Source organism: Garra rufa, chromosome 4 (genome assembly GCF_049309525.1).
Source record: "Garra rufa chromosome 4, GarRuf1.0, whole genome shotgun sequence".
Lineage (NCBI taxonomy): Eukaryota > Metazoa > Chordata > Actinopteri > Cypriniformes > Cyprinidae > Garra > Garra rufa.
In genome coordinates, this window is record NC_133364.1 from 14,438,033 (window position 1) to 14,458,439 (window position 20,407).

General features: G+C 38.2%; 1 protein-coding gene across 4 annotated transcripts in view; it reads left to right on the top strand.

Annotated features, from left to right (window-relative positions):
* The first annotated feature begins 696 nt into the window (after positions 1–696).
* The window catches only part of lmo3 (LIM domain only 3), a 55,781-nt gene continuing 36,070 nt past the window's right edge, over positions 697–20,407 (top strand). The window contains exons 1-2 of one of the 4 annotated variants that reach the window (XM_073838164.1): positions 697–1,141; positions 8,495–8,708. In XM_073838164.1, the coding sequence (XP_073694265.1) occupies positions 8,503–8,708 (206 nt within the window). In that variant the 5' untranslated portion in view covers positions 697–1,141; positions 8,495–8,502. Of the gene's footprint in view, positions 1,142–3,960; positions 4,347–5,017; positions 5,359–7,873; positions 8,102–8,494; positions 8,709–20,407 lie in introns of those variants that run through there. The other 3 variants (XM_073838163.1, XM_073838161.1, XM_073838162.1) reach the window with 3 other exon arrangements.

A 20,407-nucleotide genomic window follows, 5' to 3' on the forward strand; every position in this document is an offset into this window, starting at 1 on the left:
CGCACCCACCCCAGCTTCCTCTTCTCCCCGTGTGACGAAACCGTCTCGTCTTTTAAGTGCGTAAGCGTGACATTCACATTTCCCTAAAGTGCTCTGTGTTTTAGCACGGCGGATAATTAAGCGGGTGGAGGGAGTGGCTCTGATTGGCATTATAAACGCTGCGCCATCTCTGCTCACCGTTCACACCACCTGCCTCTCCCTCCTGCGCTCACGTTCACTATCAGAGGAATTATTAAAGATAAAAAGGCATTGTGCAAAAAAAGAGATCTTCCCCTGACAGATATTATCATTACAACCTTTTATCAAAAAGTGCAAACTTGTTTTTATCCATCCGTCTACCCCCTCCACATGTGTCTCACGCTCCATCCTTCACTCTTTCCCTGGGTATTTCAGCAGGGAGAGAAAAGGAGAACCAGAGAGAGAGAGAGCGCAAAAAACGAGAGGGAAAAAAGCTAGACTGAGCTCTGTCAATTGGAGTGAGTGCACTACTAAGTCTGGCTTCACTACAAAGGTTAGCAGATCTGACTGTCAATACTGTCAGAGGAATGGAGTCTTAGGGAGGGGAGGGAGCAAAGGAGGTGGAGACACGAAGGTTAGGTGGTGGGGGAGGCAGGAGGGTTTGCTTTGAGAGAAAGAGATACTTTGATATTTCGGAATGTTAGAAGGGTGAATGTGGAGAACTGGAGGTTGGGGATCTAATTACCGGGCCATAATTGGGGGCTAGGGAATAGGTTGCCGTCCTCTCAACTCGCTGCAGATCAATTATGTTAAGAGAACATCTGTAAGTAGAACTTAATGAGGTCCATTAGAGCAACATGCGCTGCCTTCCCTAACGGTGCTTGTCAGCTTCTTGGATGAGCTGGAGTGTGCTGCTAACTAGGGACCTGGTGAAGGTGCTTAAATAGGCGAGGAGACGTGCGGGCCAGCTCAGGTCTGTTTTGCTTTGCTGCCAGGGAGGGAACGAGACCGCGAGCGAAGAAACAGCCGTCGTGGGGAGAAGGAGGGGAATCTTTTTAGAGCGCGAGCGAGGAGGAGTTGCACCGAGGCGGGCTGCGCGTTTTTAACCCGCTCGCCTGGAACTTGACAAGGGAACCGGCTATATTTGAGCTACCATCCCGTCCTAATCGGCAACTTTTCCTCGGTACAGTATCTTTCAATCAGATCTTTTTTTTTCCCTCTTCAAACATATTCTGATCTGCAGCCTCATTAAGAAGCTTGGAAACGATTGTTCGCACAGTGTTTTAATTTGACCCTAAACCGGAACTAATTGGTGATGGTCTTTGTTGTAATTAAGGTTGTTAGGAGAAAGGATCTCGGGATAATTGCCAGCTACTTTGACGGTTTCTCTCCTAAATAAGGAGTTAGAGTCGGTATTACAATGTGAGTGACTGTGGTGGGTGCGAGAGCATTAGATTCTCTGTACGTTACTAGCAGCGGTTTAAAACTGGGATTAAGTTGAAGCTTCCGTGAAATGAATGGTCGCTGGAGATGCTCAAAGGAGGCTTAAACCGGGGTAAGAGTACCAGGAAATATCTTTCTTTACTCCAATCCTCCCCGCAAAAAGATTTCTCCCCTTGTGAAGCCCGGTAATTAAACTCCCGCTTTCATTTCTACCACAAAAACGAACCTGCATTCCTCTCGCTCGGATGAAGTGGGGTGGTCGTCTGTCGGATATCCCTCTCTTTGCTGACGCTACATCGCAAGTCTGTGTGTGAAAGAGAGAGAGAGAGAGAGAGAGAGAGAGAGAGAGAGGGGGGGGGGGGGGGGGGGGTGAGGCGAAATAATAAGCAGCTCTTCATTTTAACGACGACCGTTCGCCAAGACTACGCGCGCTTCCCGCGTACTGTTTCGCGCCAGCGTCGCGTCACGTAACGTGACGGACGGCTGAGTTCACCTCACGCTGCACAGTCTGATGATGGCACTCTCTAGCTCATCACCCCCAATAATTCAGATATCTTCGGTGAATAATTGACGTGATAATGCGCGAGATGAAGTGGTGGCGGGAGGGTAGAGAAGGAAGAAGGGGTTACAGCGTCCCCTACTCTCTCTCTCTCTCTCTCTCTCTCTCCCGCACCCTTTTACTCAGCTTAAAGCGTCTCCCCCGCAAATTGCATGATTACCAAGATAGCCCGCTTTGAAATAATTCAATCCATGACAAAACCTAATTACTGGCAGGTAATACCCTGTCAGCTTTAATGCATCTCATCACTCATAATGGAAGCGAGGAGCATTTTATGACCCATCTCATTACTGCTGTATTTTAGGCAAAGAGTGATTGGCATGGGGCCACAATCTTACCACTACCCAACTCTGTTACCATCAGTTCTCCGTCTCCACATTCTCGGTTTAGTCACTTCTGAACTGGGCTGACGATAAATGACTACTTTTGGGCCATGACAGAAAATAAACTCTACAGTGAGTGTGTGATTATGTTTCCTTTTCTCTCTCTCTCTCTTTCTGTGTATGTGTGTGGGGAGGGAGGGTAGGTGGCACTGAAGGCCTGTGATTCATCCTACCTCGGCAACATGGGCATCAAGCAGTGCTAATTAGAGTGAACAGGTGTAACCAATGGGCGAGGAATAGCTTTAGAAACACAGACTGAAGAAAGCTGTGAAAACAGTGAAATTTATTACTCTCTCTCTCTCTCTCTCTCACACACACACACACACACACACACACACACACACACACACACACACCCATGCACAGTTTTGTTCGGATATTCATGGACTTTGATTTTGCAGGTGCACGACAATCATATACATGAAGCATGAAAGTTTATAATCAATAATGGAAAATGATCATTGTGTGGCCTGGGGTAATACAGCTTGATTTAGTAAACATCAGAAGAAGAACCAATAACTATAATGCTTTCAGACAAGAGATCACACACAAAGTGCTAGACACGCAAAAGTCTTAAAAAGGGTATTTGAAATGTGAGATTAGATGACACGATGGCAAGACATGCTTTTTCAGCTCTTCTCTTTATTTTTATATGTTTTCGTTTTCTGTGAATAATCAGCGTGCTAAAGCCTAAAATATTTTGCCTCCTAAGATCAGTGATTCCCAGCTAAAAGTGCACCAAGGGCACTCAAAAGGTTTCAGAGGTTAAAAGATTTCAGTATAAAACAAAGTAATGCGTAATGTGTGCTCAAAGTACACTACTTGTTTTTGACTTGTAAGTGAATAACACAAATAGCTAAATGATATCCAGTGCAATATGTGTTAAAAAGCAACACAGTTACTGCTTGCAGCTTGAGCCTAATTAATAGGAAACACTGTTTTAGATTATATCAATGATTCTAAATCAATTAAGGCTGATGTGAAACAACAGTCTATAAAGTATTGCTAAATTCGTCACTTAAATATTGAATGAATTAAGTGTGTAATTTAATATGAGAGCAAAATATTCCTGGATTTAAAAACTGATCTGCACCTCATGTGCTCACAGGTGCTGTACTTAATCAAATGCATATACTGTAATGTAGCCTAGTATGCATTTCTTACACTCTTACACTATTGCAGCAACACCTTTTTGTCCTTTTCAAGTACTATTTTATTATATGTCTTAAGTTATAAATACAACGTTTATGATATACGTCTGACTCTTTTAAAGCGTTGTTATATAGATAAAAAGTTATTTGTAAAACTTAAGGTTCTTATATAAAGCATCAGAGTGTGAAAGCCTTTTTTTGTTCTTAGTTTTTCCAGTGTATTTGCTTGCATTCAGACGTAGCCCACTAATATAATTACGATTCAAACAGATGCACGTACACAAACACCTGTCGCTAAAATGACAGACATATGTATGCATACAAACGTGTTTTATGAATCAGCCCGGTTCTATGTAGCAGTACGAAATTGTTGCCTAGCTGCTAAAACAAAGAGAGAGAGAGCGAGTCTAAACGTGTAGTACAGAGCTCATAGCATGTTTGCGCGCACGTCTCAGAGAGGTGAGCATTAAGTTTGTGTTAGCGAGAGCGCGCTCCGTTACTCCGGCTGTCGGTAATAACCGAATGACCTTTTCCTCCTCGTGTAATGTCTCACTGGTGAGGGATTGGGTTTGAAGATAATAAAGCTAGGCTTCACTATTCCTCGTTCCTCACTCACTGATGGGCAAGTTGTTGTGAGCTTTCTCAGAATACTCAATACATGACGAGAACACCTGTAGCTTTTGGTGCGAACTACTACTCGTAGATGATCCATGTGGACCTCATTATTTTCAACCTGAAGATCACTCTTATCCGCGGTGCAATGTCAGATTCGTGAACTTTTGCTCCGAGGAATATTGAGTTGGAGTCGGTGCTCTATCCTAAGTTAACCTTCTGCATAACTTGGTCAAGAAGGTAAGTGAGTCGTGCTTTAATTGTCCTTTCCGAACGCGTTTGCTCTAATTCTTTTGGTCCTAAATACCCTGCGAAACTAACTGCTTAATCAACCGCGGATGCTTTAAGTATTCTTTGATGTTTAAGACAAAATTCAGGCTTGCATGCCTCACGTAGAGGCAAAATTTGCGCGTGTGATTCAAATTATTTCAGATAGCTAAACTGATAATACAAAGTCAGGTTGTCATTTCTGCACACTGCAGAGCATTAGATGTTTCTTTAGGAAACTACATTGCAACGCATAACAAACAAGCTATGTGCGTAGTAAATAAGGATACAAGAATGATAACACGCACACTTTATTTACATTAAAGTTGGTGTATTTAAAAACAAGGCTAAATTCGGGTAACTAACTACCGTTTCTAAAGCTTCAAAGAGAGGTGTTTGTGACATAACATCCGTGTTTATATTCTAAAAATATGGCATGCATCAGAACAAATGTAGTTCGTAAATGCTTGACAAAATGTGTTCGCGTTTTTGCATATGCGGCTTCCTGCATGTTGTCTTTTGTGTACATCCAACTTGGTGCCTTTTACTGTACGCGCACTGAAATAGGCGAATTGCGAGAGGCACGATAGGATTATAAGATTACGGCGAGCGCGAAGGGGTAAAGCATATGCCTTTGTCATCCGCTGTCATTTGTTCGCCGCCACTTGCCTCGCCACGGCTGCTGGTCGATCTAATTTCATAGTCGAGCACTGTTGTGACAAACGGAGTCTTAACAGCGTGTGGCGCTGAGCGATAGCGGCTCGCTCTTTCTTTCTTTCTCCCTCCCGTGTTTTGTTGATTGGTGTTTTCGTCGTTTTCACTCTTTTCTGGCGGAGCGAGGTGGATTGTTACTTGTAACAAAAGCGAAGCACCCACATACAGCTGCTCACTTTACGCGCATCTTTGGCTAGCGCCTCGTCTTGTTGCATGGTGTTTCTGGGAGCCGAAGCGGGTCAACCAATGCAGAAAAGGGAGAAAAGTTTCGGTAAGAGCTGCGTTTTGCATCCTATCAACATGAGTGTGATGTGTTTACATGTGTGGCTAAGTACTTGGGATGTTTCTATGCGTCTAGCGGCAGTTTTGTCTATCCTCATAGCTGCGTTTTACCGAAGCGATGCGTTTTTCCTAATTTCCCCCGTGTGAATTTTCGCGGTTTGCTTTGACAATTCCGAATAGCGTTTAATATGATCTGTCTTTGCGCATCACCGTTTTTAACGCGTTAACGGTTTCATTTTGTCGTTTTGCAAGCTGCAAATCTTATTGGCCTTTTCAGTGCACTACGCTGCCATGGCAACAGTAATTAAACTGATAAGAGGGTGAAATGTCAGCATCTCCGGCTCTCGCAGCTGTGATGTGAAATCAAATTGGTACTTTGCGCCCGGTGTTTGCCAAGTCTCGCCTGAAAATTTCCCCATCAGTAATAGCGAGTGAAGCGCGCACAAAGACCATTGTATCACTATGCGAACGGGACATAATGAAAGATCTGGCTGAGCGAGAAAAGACAAAAAAGACACCTATGTCCCAGCCGTGTAGGGGTGAGAATTTAACGATTTTGGTTGCGAATTCGATTGCGCGTAATGATTTCGGTTTCGTAAACGGTCCATACTCCTAAGGAAGAAATATTTCAGGAGAAACTGCGTTTAGCCTACTGCACTCAGAAATCTATTGGCAAACCATAAGATAATTTCAGATTTAATCAGCACTGATATAACAAATCAGAAATGTAATTCAATTCTTCGAAAAGATGTGTTCAGATTGATTTAGGCTATACAGACTTATCGTAGACTTTTCAGAGGCGGCTTAAATGCGGTCTAATATTGGTCTTGTTTATATAAATAAAAGTATTAAACAAAAACTTGGTGACCTTTTTCATTAAACATCCATTTATTTCATAAAACAGGCCTACTCACTCATAACGTGTATGACATTGAATTAGTTTAAAGTCTCGACATAATACAGTGACAGTTGGTTCATTTCGAGTCGAATATTACAAAAGTCATTTTTGCGGTTCAAACACGCGTCAGAATAACTCTGTAACACCTCCAACTGGTGTAAAAGTGTTTGACTCGCTAAAAAAGAACCGACTCATAAGAGTCATTATTTCAGAACTCAGTTTACATTATTTGAGCTGCATGTGTTTGATTCACTAAAAAGAACCGACTCTTAAGAGTCATTCGTTCGGGATTCGGACTACAGCATTGTATGTTTTTGATTCACTAAAAAGAACCGACTCATAAGAGTCATTCTTTATGCAATCGAACTATACTGGTCTTGCTGTATGATTCTGAGTCTGACTAAAAAGCCGGTTAAGAGTCATGCGTTCAAGAATCAGACTAAATTGCTCGTGCTGTGGATTCAAAGAACAGCAATGGAGAAAACACTTTTAGAGTTGTGCACTGGTTTCTGTATTTAAAAAAAATGGCTACCCAGGCCTGATCTTTTGCTCACTGTTTGATATAGGAAAATCAATGAGGGCATGAACATCCCACACTTCCGTTAAAAAAAAACAACAACAGAATTTGCGAATCCAAGTCTGCGAATAAAAGGGCTAGTTTGTGCCACAGTCGATTCATTTAGGACTAACCGTGATTGTGGACCGAGGGGAGTCGAAACTTCTTTGGCTTGGTAATGAGAGGCGGTGACTTTGTTGTGTTAACCAGGCGAGCTTGGACGGTGCGGATGAGTGGGACAGAACAAGGATGCATAACAGAGGAAATCAGCCGTGTGCTGCTCTTACAATCCAATCCAGCCAATTAAAAGCTCAACAGCTTAAACACAATGGGACAAACAGTGCGGCGGTGCTACCTGTCTGATGTGCTTCCTTGCTGTTTTCCCCTCATCAAGCCCTCTCCTTTGAATAAACTCAAAATAAAGCATCATAAAAACGCCAGCGAGGTCGAAGGCATCATCATTATCCCTCGCCTCGTTTTCATTGAATGTTCCTACATCTTAACGAGCATGGTCCTACAGCAGAAAGAAGTTGTTCACAGTCTAAGCCTATGGTACTGCATCAGATATTTGCTCTAGGCTATAATTATGACCCTAGAGGGATCGGCTACCTGCTGTTCCTTTCCCTGCATTGTAATGCTCAGTTGAATTGAAACAATTTCACACCTGTCCTCAGACTTACTAATTGGTGCACTGTCTTGTTTATTTTCTGTGAGGGCCAACTGCCACGCTTTTGGCAAATCATTTTTGAAAGTAATTATCGTCAAGGCCACATGTTAAAAAAAAAGAAAGCGGCAAACTCTCTCTCTGTTAGGTAGGGCAGAGTCTTAATGGCCTCCAAATGTGTTGACATGCTTGACTATTTAAAGGGATAGCGCACCCAAAAATATATTCCAACATCTTTTGCACACCCTCGACTTTCTTTTTTCTTCTCAGCTCACTTTCATTGCATTTTATTGCATTATTGACACGAATATTTACATTTTTAAATAATCTACCACAAAACTTTTCCAAACAAGGCTTTTTAATCTCATATTCCTCTATGAATGTATTTCAGCATGATTGCCCGGACAACGCATCGTGGCGACGAGCGCATTATAACTATCCCGAGGGAGGTCCTCAATTCAGACAGAGACACTCAATTTACCACAGCTGAGAAATCTCTCGGTGACCCTCTCACTCAAAGTTCGCAATTTCTCACTGCTTGCGCTCTCACCCCCTCCAAGAGCAGCATATACATTAGGTGGAATCTATGGCTCTGACAGCTTCTCCTGCACAAGGTGAGAAATGGGGACTGTCTCAGTGGCTGGACAACGTACTTGTAAAAATGTAGGACAAAAACTTTTTGGGCCGGGACAAAAAAGAGGGGCCGGAGCGGTGGTGTGGGGGGAGCGGGGTACAGCTTACTCTCCTCTGTATGGAGGGAGAATACTAATTACAGGCCTTCAGCATGAGACCACATTGTTCCCTCTCTACCCAACAAAGCCCTTTCACGCCCTGCAAAGGGCTACACAATGCCTGCTCTGGGGGCAAGCTTTGGCCCCACCCCTAAAGTGGGGGGAAGAGGAGGATGTTAGCTACATTGACCAAAAAGTGTGTGTTCATCTCTTGACTAAAATGCACAGCACATGATTGACTGCCAAAAGTCACCATGTTCTCGCCTGTCTTCGCAGGTATACAAATGCTCTCCGTCCAGCCGGACACCAAGCCAAAGGGCTGTGCCGGCTGCAACCGGAAAATCAAGGACCGCTACCTGCTGAAGGCCCTGGACAAGTACTGGCACGAAGACTGTCTCAAGTGCGCCTGCTGCGACTGCCGACTCGGCGAGGTGGGCTCCACGCTGTACACCAAAGCCAACCTCATCCTCTGTCGGAGGGACTACCTACGGTAAGAGGAAAAACTTGTCGTTTGTGTCGTGACACGCACTCTAGACACTACAGATGTAGCACGCTCCCTAAGGGCCTTGCGTCAAAGCCCAAACAAAACAAGTGCCACAAAAAGCCATATTGCTGTTAACACTGGCTTTAATGGCTGCCCTTAACGCCCAGAGTTCTCCCATGCTGTTAGATATCCTTTGCTCTCCATAATAGAAAAGGAGCTCAAAGGGGATCTTTATGAGCCTATAAACTGCTGCCATTTCTGTGAGTTTTCAATGGATTCACTTGTTGGATCCAATCAACACACTGAGGCTTGATAGAGGGGCATTGTTTAGCGAGAGACCACCCTGGTTCTTGTTCAATCAGCTTACCTTTGTTCACTGATGGAAGGGTTTCCTTAGAAACCCAACCTCTCAATTTCTCGCTTTTCTATCTGTGTGCCCAGCATGCATCAGCTTTAAAGCAACAAGTCTGCAAGTATGGATTTGTGGCGTATGGACAAATATAGACTCCAATATCTGTCATCCGGTCACCCCTAAAAACATTCCTCAACCTTGTAGTTTTCTCTTAATGAGCATTGAGCTACTTTGCATGACATGCAGTAAACTTTTGATGCAATTGCATCAACTTCAATTATTTAAAGTAGATTTATAGCTTGAAAATAACATTTTGTATGCATATGTCTGGTTCTTCCCAGGTTAAGAAAGCATCACTAAAATGTCTCAAAGCAACCAGTAAATGATGATATTCTTTAAAAAACATCCATAGGAATTAATGACTATCAAATTGAAATCTAAAAAATTTAGAGCTTGTTTTTTATGGGCTGCCTGTCCATGAAAATATAGATTTACAATTATTGTAATTTTTAATATATAATTAAATCTCATTAAATTAGCATTAATATATCATATGGAATATAAAAAAAACAATAAACAATTAGTAATATATAAATAATGTTATTTTCTGTGTATATGACGTCACTAGTGCACAAACTTCTCAGAATCTCCAAAAACGTATCTTCTACGATTAATACATTAAAATCATTTAGTTAGCATTGTTATGATATTACATATGTGACACTGGACCACAAAACCAGTCTTAAGCAGCACTGGCATATTTGTAGCAATAGCCAACAATACACTGTATGGGTCGAAATGATCAATATTTCTTTTCTCAAAATCATTAGGATATTAAGATCATGTTCCATGAAAATAGTTTGTGAATTTCCTACCTTAAATATATCAAAACGTAATTTTTGATTAGTAATATGCATTGCTAAGAACTAAATTTGGACAACTTTAAAGGCGATTTTCTCAATATTTAGATTTGTTTGCATCCTCAGATTCATTTTCATATAGTTGCATCTCAGCCAAATATTGTCCTATCCTAACAAACCATACATCAACAGAAAGCTTATTTATTTAGTATTAAATCTCAAAGTTGACCCTTATGACTGGTTTTGTGTTATAAATGTGTTATAAAATAGACATATTTTTGTCTAGTTGTACAACACAGCATTTTGTTCCCTTCTAGTGTCTCAACCTATCAGTTACACACGCTCGTGTTAATAAACCCACGTGCACATGTGTGCTACGTACGTATATGAAATGATATAAATGCTCAACGGGACGCTCCAGGGAGTCACGGCTTTGTGAGCGTGCTAGAAGCTACAGTAGGCAGGAGGCGCTTTGAAATGGCACAGTTCATTTAATTTTGGCATGGGCGATGAGAGAGTCTCCATTAGGCGCGGTACACAAGCAGGCTTTGGGGAAACGCGACTGTAAAGCATCGCCAGAGGGCCAGAGGCAGGCTGAGATTACCATCTCACAGTAAGCCTCATTGACTGTGCCCTGCTAAACTGCATCTTCATTCACGACGACGCTCACAAGTTTGTGCCTCAAACAACGGCGCCGACGAGATAGATGCCATTAGGAGACGTGTGGATCTGGTACCAGATGCAACCGATAAGGTTCTTGTGCATGTGTATATCTCTTTGAGAAAGGGAAAAAGAGAGGCCAACTGCGGCCCATGTGATTCTTTCATCTTCAAAGTTCAAGGTGACTGAATTGATTCGATTCTAGCCATCACATGAGCGGTCTTCCCGCGCCTCCAGCTCGACGTCTCTCCTCGCCAGCAGCAAATTAGGGGCGAGTGTGGCACGGTCCCAGTTCCTCAAATCACATCTGCAACGCAACAAAAGAAAAGCAGCCTCCATTGACGAGCCAATCAATCGGCAGGCCCACAAAGCGCTCCGACGCACTCCCCTCGATTGGATCGTTTCCTTATTTATTTTCTTAAGTTAGTGCCGCTGAGATAAGAGATAGACTTAATCCCTTCCTCTTTGTTCTGTGTTCTATTTCGCCCGTTCTTATTCCGAGTAAATTATGCTCGGATTTATTATACAAGATTCCCCACCCCCACGTGCGCACAGAATCAATCCAGTCCTGTTTAGCAGTGTGGCATGTTATTAAGGCTGACATAACCAGGGTTAATAGAATTCTTCAGGGGTCTACAACCATGAGCGATGTGATCCCACCAGCTGAGAAATAATAATCCCTATCGCAACACACACAAAAACAAATTAAATAAGGAAAAAAAAAGATTTATGCCTTCCCGGACCTGTCTCCCTTAGTACGTATTATCAAATATGATGTGGGGTTTTTTCTGTAGTCGAAGGGAGAGGCAGAAATCTGTGGATTCATATTCAAAGCATCGAGAAGGTAATTATTGATGGAAAACATTATCAGGCCCGACTCGATGCTCGTATTGCTCTCGAAATATGGGTAAATGGTATTGGCCTGTCGTATCAACAACAAATGATTCTTTTGATACCGTGCAGACATCTCTATTGATGATAAAGGTAATAACCGGCGTGCCAGTGTTTATGCCGAAGCGGTTACATTTCATAGCGGGGTGCGATAAAGTTAAAAGCAGCAGACAAAAAAGCAACGGACACATTTAAGTTGAGAAACGGGCAAAAATGAACCCTGTCAGAAAGTAGTTACAGACAGGATGCAAGCAGGGAGAGGGAAGCTGTTAGGCATCAGTTAATGGAAAACTGTAAATTTTAGGCATCCATTTTAAAGACAGCACAGGGTGACCACTTATTTATTTATCTATCTATTCATTCATTTTTTTTCTAATCCAACTTCAATTTTCCTCTACAGTGGTTTTACTAAGATTGTAAATGCAAGCAAACTCACAGAGCAGTCAACATGACTGGATTTATTACCGTTATGGAAAGCTGGCTATCGGTGAAAGATAACCAACATGTAAAGCATGGTTTGGTTGTAATAACTTGTATTTTTTTCCTTTTTCGCCCCTCATTCAGCAGCCACTTTGTGGTTCCCCATCTACCCTGTGCTGTGTAAACTTTTGGAAATGAACCATAAAAATGTATCTTTGGCTTTTTCATACAGTATTTGCATCTGGAGTCACGCCGTAGATTGTATGCATTTATGGATGTGCCATATGTTTATCTGTAGGTCAACAAAATGTGAGTAATCTTTGAAGTCAGGAACTTTGACAAATTGCGCTCGACGGAATTGGTTTTGTGATTCATTTTCGGTCGCGCACTTACAGATAAAGTTATAATTACCTAGTCGCTTGATGAAATGATGATTTCAGGATGTACATTTTGAACGAAAGGATGGTGTTAAGATAAAGCACCAGTATTAAAGGTGGCTTACACACTTTATAAAAGAAAAACAGCATACCTCGGATGCAATCGCTGCTCTTCGCCACCATGCACAAAGTGAAGTTTACTATGGAGGCTACTATCGCCCTTGAAAACATGAGAAGCTTCATACTTGGGTCTGTGCCATGGAAGTCCAAAGAGTCACCACCTAAGGAGACAGAGACAAATTATTTTGAAAAATCGCTGTATGTGGACTTGTGTCCAATCAGCTGTTTTAGTTTAATCTATGTTTTAGGTGCTGTGCAGGTGTGCAACACTCATTTTTCCCCTCTCCTCAGAAGGTCAGAAATGCATAACTTCGTAGTTCAGAAGTTCTCTAGTTCTCCAGTGCTCCAGTTTACGCCCTCAGCCGATAAGAGCGATAATTCTCAAATATAAACGCATTTATTGTAAGCTGACGTGACACTAAAGTAACAAAGTTGCTGCCGTGTTGTCTGTTAAAGGTTAGGCCGGTCTCTCCGGCGGGACTAGCGCAGTGCGGCCCGGTGTAGTTTGTCTTGTGTTTTCCTCAGTCGTTTTGAAGCCCGCTGAAAGATTGAGGCCATCTCTTGTTCTAATGACCAGTGCAGATGTTCACAAACAGTGCTGTGCTCTCTGTCTCTGAAGGGCATTAAGCAGGATTTCGGGTAAAGCAAACACGAAGGGCTAAAACAGAGCATTGCTAGCATTTCGCTTTGTGTTTCCACAGCCAGAATCACTGTTGCGAAGTAACTGTTGTGAAAGTAGTTTAGTACTTGACAAAATACTGAAGCTTTTTTTTAATAACTTTTAAATAAGTAGCTGGGTAGCCAGATAAAATGGTACATTGCTAGTTTTTATAACACACACATACCAACTTTGATATTAATCTGTTTGTTTCAGTGATTTATAGTGCTGGCAATTCAGATTTATTACAGTTCACGGTAAAAAAAAAATCTTTGAAATGTAAGCGGTACGTCACAATGTTTTTGACTCATTTATTTAGATTAGTTTTTTTGCACATTTACTTCAAGTTTAAACTTAAGTGAGATCTATGTTGTCTTTGTGCCAGATAAACAGCACTCTGATCATAAAAAAATAAATCACCTGAGAGTTTTATATTAAAGTTATTGTGCCTTTAGGTGGCTTTAAAAGAATTAGCTACTTTATCAAAAGGTCAGCTTTAGTTTAATTTAAATGTAGAGCATGTTTGGAAAGCTGAAGTTTCAAAGTATGATAAATGAATAAACTGAAATGGCTTGTCGACCTTGAAGTAATGTTTAAAAGTAAAGTTTATTTACCAAAATATTGAGATGGTGAAGTAGTGGCAACTACTTTAGCTAGCTACACATTTAGGGTTCTATGAGATCAATTTTGTTTTGTTTTTTTTCTGTTTGATTTTTTATTTTTTTATTTTTATTCTGTTTTATATCATACCAAAAAGCATGTCTAATTAATTAAATTCATGAAACTAATACAATTTAACAACAATTCATTAAAAGATTAACAAAGATAAAAATTTTAGTCCTATAAAATACATTTTATTTTTGTTTTCCATCAATTTTATGGATTCCATTTTAGTTGTTTCGTTAAATTTAATAAACAAAACCATCTCTAATTAATTGACTTTTACATTTACATGACATTTTATTTTTTTCTGGTAAATAAATTCTGCTAAATATTGCTTAAAAATATTGATTAAATAGCTAGATTTTATTAGTAGTAGGAGTACTATCATTATATTAAGCCATGTATTTTTGTCACAATTTCTTCAAGTTAAACCAACTTTTATTTTGATGGGTTGCTGTGAAGGATTTTAAGTTTCTGTTTGGATATGATATGCCGATAGTTTTTCTCGAAAGAAATGGTCAAATGCTCATGAAGTGACCCGTCATGCCTGCTTCAGTGTGTATAGTAAACGAAACCGTCCATATGCACCATTCATTCACACAGAAACACGCATAACATACAGGATTCATATTTAAAGTTTTTTTGTGGCTAAATATCCACAGACACTAGTCCACGTTTAGATTTAAGTGTACTTTCCTACTTTTGATTTATTCCTCCAAGAATTTGGCAAACTCCGTGACATACAGTAAATTCCATTTTTATGACTGGATTCTGTGATTCCGTCTGCATTTTCTTTTCCTTTTTCAGGTAATATTTTAAATATTGTTTTGAAATTCAATCCAATTCTCGTCTACGGCAATATCACAGCTATTAAACAGAGGTGAAATATGTTCTTTCACTATTAATATAAAATCCTGTAATGACACACATAAAACAAAACAGTTGACAGAAGAGCAATTTACCATTCATGTTGAGATGTTGAACATCAGTGTGATTAAAATGCTACACAGCGCTTCAAACGCATGTTGTTTGGTTTTAAAACATTAAGACTCTTTATGAGCATCCCGCGTTACTTTTGTTGCCAGCGCCATCTCTAGCTGACAAATTTCTAGGCCCTGGGGGACGCGTTTGCAAGGTCGGCTTTTGAAAACTCTCTGCACCCTACATAAAGCTGTTTTCTGTGGGTGCACCTGTGCTGTAATTGTTTTTCCTCTCGTTTGTCTGTTAAAGAATGGCTTTTTCTCAAAGCTAATGAAAGACTTAGTATTTTTTGTCATTTATCATTATGCCCTTGTCATGTGAAACACATTTTATATTTATAGTATATTTTTGTATTTAAGTCTTATTGTGGTTTTTGCACGTTTTTTTCCATCTCCGGTTCATCTGTTGATGGCTTTAAAAAAGCTAGACAGCCCAATTACCTGGGAAAACAATTCTCCATTATGTGGGAAGTTGATGCGTAACATTTTCCGTGAACCTTTTTAAATCAACATCAAAATTTTTGATTAAAATTTGAATTAATGTCTGAGGGAAAAGGTACTTTGTCTGGTCACAGCATTCATAATAATTAAAAACAATTAGCAAAAAAGTTTTATACATCAACTTTCAATGTCAAAACCATTGCAGACTTTTGTTGGTACTTACTGGAGAGTTTGATTTACGCCTCTGTCGTTTTCAGACAACAAGGCCGTGCGGCCTTATGAACTCTGACATCAAAAGAGGAAATATTGATGACTTGAAGAAGGTAAATCCTTGTAGAGAGGTGCTCCAATAGGAGTGGCCCTTAGTGTTGCGGGATCACAGGCACTTGAGGTGTGGATTCAGCGGGTGTGCCGTTTCTCTCAGCCACGGATAGCGCTCTGTCTCAACGGCACTCGTTACAACAGAGCACTCAGCGTGTACAAAAGGGCTTCTTCCCGGTGAAGATTTTAATGGTGTTGCGGCTCTGGACACTTTACCTCCTTATCCCCCTCGTCTCATTAGACAGCCCCTCACCGTCTTCTGTTCCTTTCTGCTGAGCTTCGGTCTTTGATACTGCGAATAAAACCTTGTGATGACCAGTTTTCATGAAGGCCAGGTTATTGTTGTCACTCAAGAGTAAGTTTGTTTGGTTCTAAAATACCTCAATGATGGGCTTTCATCTGTGGAGCATGAGGAGAAATTTAGAAGATTGTACAAGTTGACTTTTACCATGCAATTACAATTAAACAAGACTTGAGATTTGGTACTTTTGCATCCATTTGAAGCATGAAAGTTCCTGTCAGATTCATTTTTGGGAACTATTCTATGGAAGCTCGTTTCTGCCACTAAATAAAAAAGGTAATTGTAACTTTTTTTCTCAGAATTGCATGATCCAAACTAGCAATTCTGACTTTTTTCTAGCAGTTGTGACTTTATATCTTACAATTCTGAGAAATGAAGTCAGAATTGCATGATATAAACTCGCAAATGCGAGCTCCGAAGTCAGAATCACGAGACAAAGTTGCAATTTTGAGAAATAAAGTCAGAATTGTGAGATACAAACTCACAATTCCGGCTTTTGTTTTTAGAACTGTGAGTTTATATCTTGCAATTCTGACATTATAACACGCAATTGCAAGTTTTTAAGTCAGAATTGTGATATATAAACGAGCAATTCAGAGAACATTTTTCCCCCCTCAAAATTGGACTTTGGACTTTACAATTGCGAATTATAAAGTCCAAGTTGAGAGATATAAAGTCACAATTCTGATTTCTAAATTTTTTCTCGGAATTGCACGATATAAACTCGCAATTGTGAGATATAAAATCGGAATTGCGAGATACAAACTCACATTTGTGGGAATTTTAACTTTATAACAACTCACAATTGCGAGTTTCTATCACGCAGTTCTGAGAAAAAATCAGAAGTCAGAAATGAGTTTATATCTCGCAACTTTGACTATAATTTGCAATTGTGAGTTTATATCTCACAATTCTGACTTTAAACATAACAACTAAGTTTATATCACACAGTTCTGAGTAAAAAAGTCTGAAGTCAAGAAATGTGACTTTATATTTTGCAACTTTGAATTTATTACTTACAATTGCGAGTTTATACCTCACAATTGTGAGAAAAAAGTCAGAATTGCGAGTTAAAAGCTCACAATTCTGACTTTTCTCTCAGAATTGAAAACAGAATTGCAAGTTTTTATCTTGAAACTCTGACTTTATTTCTTGCAATTCTGACTTTATATCTCACATTTCTGACTTTATAACTCACAATTGCGAGTTTATAACACGCAATTCTGAGAAAAAAAATTCAGAAGTCAGAATCGTGAGTTTATATCTCGCAATTCTGACTTTATTTCTTGCAATTCTGACTTTGTATCTCGCATTTCTGACTTTATAACTCACAATTGCGAGTTTATAACACGCGATTCTGAGAAAAAAAAATTCAGAAGTCAGAATCGTGAGTTTATATCTCGCAATTCTGACTTTATTTCTTGCAATTCTGACTTTTTATCTCGCATTTCTGACTTTATAACTCACAATTGCGAGTTTATATCACGCAATTCTGAGAAAAAAATAAGTTAGAATCGTGAGTTTATATCTCGCAGTTCTGACTTTATTTCTTGCAATTCTGACTTTATATCTTTATTTCACAGAATTGCAAGTTTATATCGCAATTCTGACTTTATAACTAAAACTTCCAAGTTTATATAACTCAATTCTAAGAAAAAAATGCAGAAGTCAAGAATTGTGACTGTATCTCGCAACTTTGACTTTATACCTCACAATTGCAAGAAAAAAAAGTCAAAATTACGAGATGCAAACTTGTTTTTGTGAGAAAAAGTTAGAATTGCTTTTTTTTGTTTCGAAACTTCAAACTTGACTTTATTTCTTGCAACTGTGACTTTATATCTTGCAATTTTGACTTTATAACTTACAATTGCAAGTTTGAATCCCTCAATTCTGAGAAAAAAGTCAGAATTGCGAGTTTATATCTTGCAACTTTGACTTTATAATTTGCAACTGCAAGTTTATATCACGCAAATCCTAGAACTTTTACTAAATAATACAGACTGCGAGTTTATATCTCACAACTCTGACTTTATAATGTACAATTATGAGTTCTTACCTTATAACTGTGAGTAAAAAGTCACAGTTGTGAGATACAAATTCACATTTGTGAGATGAAATAAGTCAGAATTGCAGGTCTTTATCTCGCAACTCTGACTTTATATCTTACAATTTTGACTTTATAGCTTGCAATTGGAAGTTTATATCACTCAATTCTGAGAAAAAAAGTCAGAATTGCAAGTTTGGATCACGTAATTCTGAGAATTCGCTCAGAACTGCGATAAGTCAGCATTGTAAGATAAAGTCGCAATAACATTTTTGATATTATATTCTGTGTCAGAAACGGGCTTCCATACTATTCCTTTAAAAATTGGGATGCTTTCAAACTTCACATCGACGAGAATAATGCACACTTAAACTTAAAAAGTACTTTTCAAACACCTATGTGCGCTCTTGGGAGTTTGTGAAATATAACCGTACGTAGTCATGAGCTACCATAAATCTACTACAACTACAATAATGACCCCAGAAAGTTAGTAAATAAGAATTTCAACGTCTTTTTACGCACTTGGCCGCTGTTTGTTTTATTTGTTCCCCATGGCGTCCTGTATGATTCATGCCCCTGGAGGCTGCACAGCGAGCCTCTAAACAGCAGCGGCCGCTCCATCGCCACAAGGTGAACTATTCCCCGCTGCGCGTTATTATTAATAACTGTCAGCCAGAGGGGGTCACCCACGACAACTCCTTGAAAAGAACCCAGGGCAAGGCAACTAGGCCGCAGCTGGGCGCCTTGTAAAACAATACCCCCTCCCCCTCCCTGCTTCCCCAGAGGATGAGTGCTTAAGGCAGGAATAATGCATGGGAGCGGTTGGGGAGTAGGGCACCGCCATGTTTCCAGCGGTGAAAAATTAAGATGTCACCACCTGGCACTGTTAAGCATACCTTTTGCCAGAGCACGAAGCTATCTATTAGAACAGGACAGAGCAAAGACAGCACTTGAATGTCTCTCTTCCCACCTCCACCTTCAGGCACACCTCCCCTCGCCATCCCACCTGATTCTGTGGCCTAAACTTAAAAAAAAGAAAAGAAAAAAAAAGGAATAGTTCACACACACACACACACACACACACACACACACACACACACACACACACACACACACACACACACACAAAAATCTAAATCACTAACACAATTACTCACCTCAATGTTATATAATGTTATATAATAATATAATATAATATAATATTTTTTACATTTAATAAAATATAATTGATTTATATTTATTATAGATGTAAAGATTTATTAATTCAAATGTACTGTGCCTATACAACATTTAACATTTATATAATATACAATATAAAATTATAAAATATTTCTATTTATTATAGATATAAAATAGTAAAATAATACACGTCTGTTACATCATTTAACAATATATAATATAATATAATGTAATATATTAATATTAATGATATATGATATAATATTATATAATTATATAAAATATATACATTTTTATACAATTTTTTATATTTTATAAAATATTGTTTATTTATATTTATTATGGATGTAAAATAATAAACATGCTGTATGGAAAATAAAAAAAAATATTATTTTAAATGTACTGTGTCTATACAACATTTAACAATATATAATATACAATATATAATTATAAAATATTATTTATGTTTATAAAAAATAAAGGTATAATATAATATTTTTAAATATTTAATCAAATATTATTCATTTATATTTATTATGGATGTAAAATCATTTTAAAAAATGTGCTGTATGGAAAATTAACAATATATAATATACATTTAACAATATATAGTATACAATATATAATTAAAATATTATATATATTTAATTTTTAAAAAGACAGGAGTAGTTTACCCACAAATAACTCACAATTACTCACCTTAGCGTTTATAATATAATATAATATATAATATTTAAAAAAATGTATATAATGTAATTGATTTATATTTATTATAGATGTAAACATTAATTTATTTTCAATGTACTGTCTATACAACATTTAACAATATATAATAAACAATTTATAATTATAAAATATTTATATTTATTATAGATATAAACTAATAAAATATTAGAAATAATTCAAATGTATTAATGTAAATGTTCTGTGTCTATACATCATTTAACAGTATAATAAAATAATAATTTTACAATAATATTTCATAATTTTGTTTTATATTTTATAAAATATAACTTAGATTTATTATAGATGTAAATTAATAACATGCTGTATGGAAAATTAAAATGTATTATTTTAAATGTACTGTATCTATACAACATTTAACAATATATAATATATAATTATAAAATATTATTTATATTTAATAAAAAAGAAAGGTATAATATAATATATTTTTTAAATAAAATAAAATAATTAATTTATATTTATTTCTTTTTTATAATTATGACTTATTAATTTAAATATACTGTGTCTATACAACATTTAACAATATACAATAAATATATATAAAATATTATTTATATTTATTATACATATAAAATAATAAAATAACACTTCTGTTGCATGGAAACCAAATAATTAAAAATGTAAAATTTAATGTAATGTGTCTATACATAATTTGACAAGATGTAATATAATATAAAGCCATAAAACATTT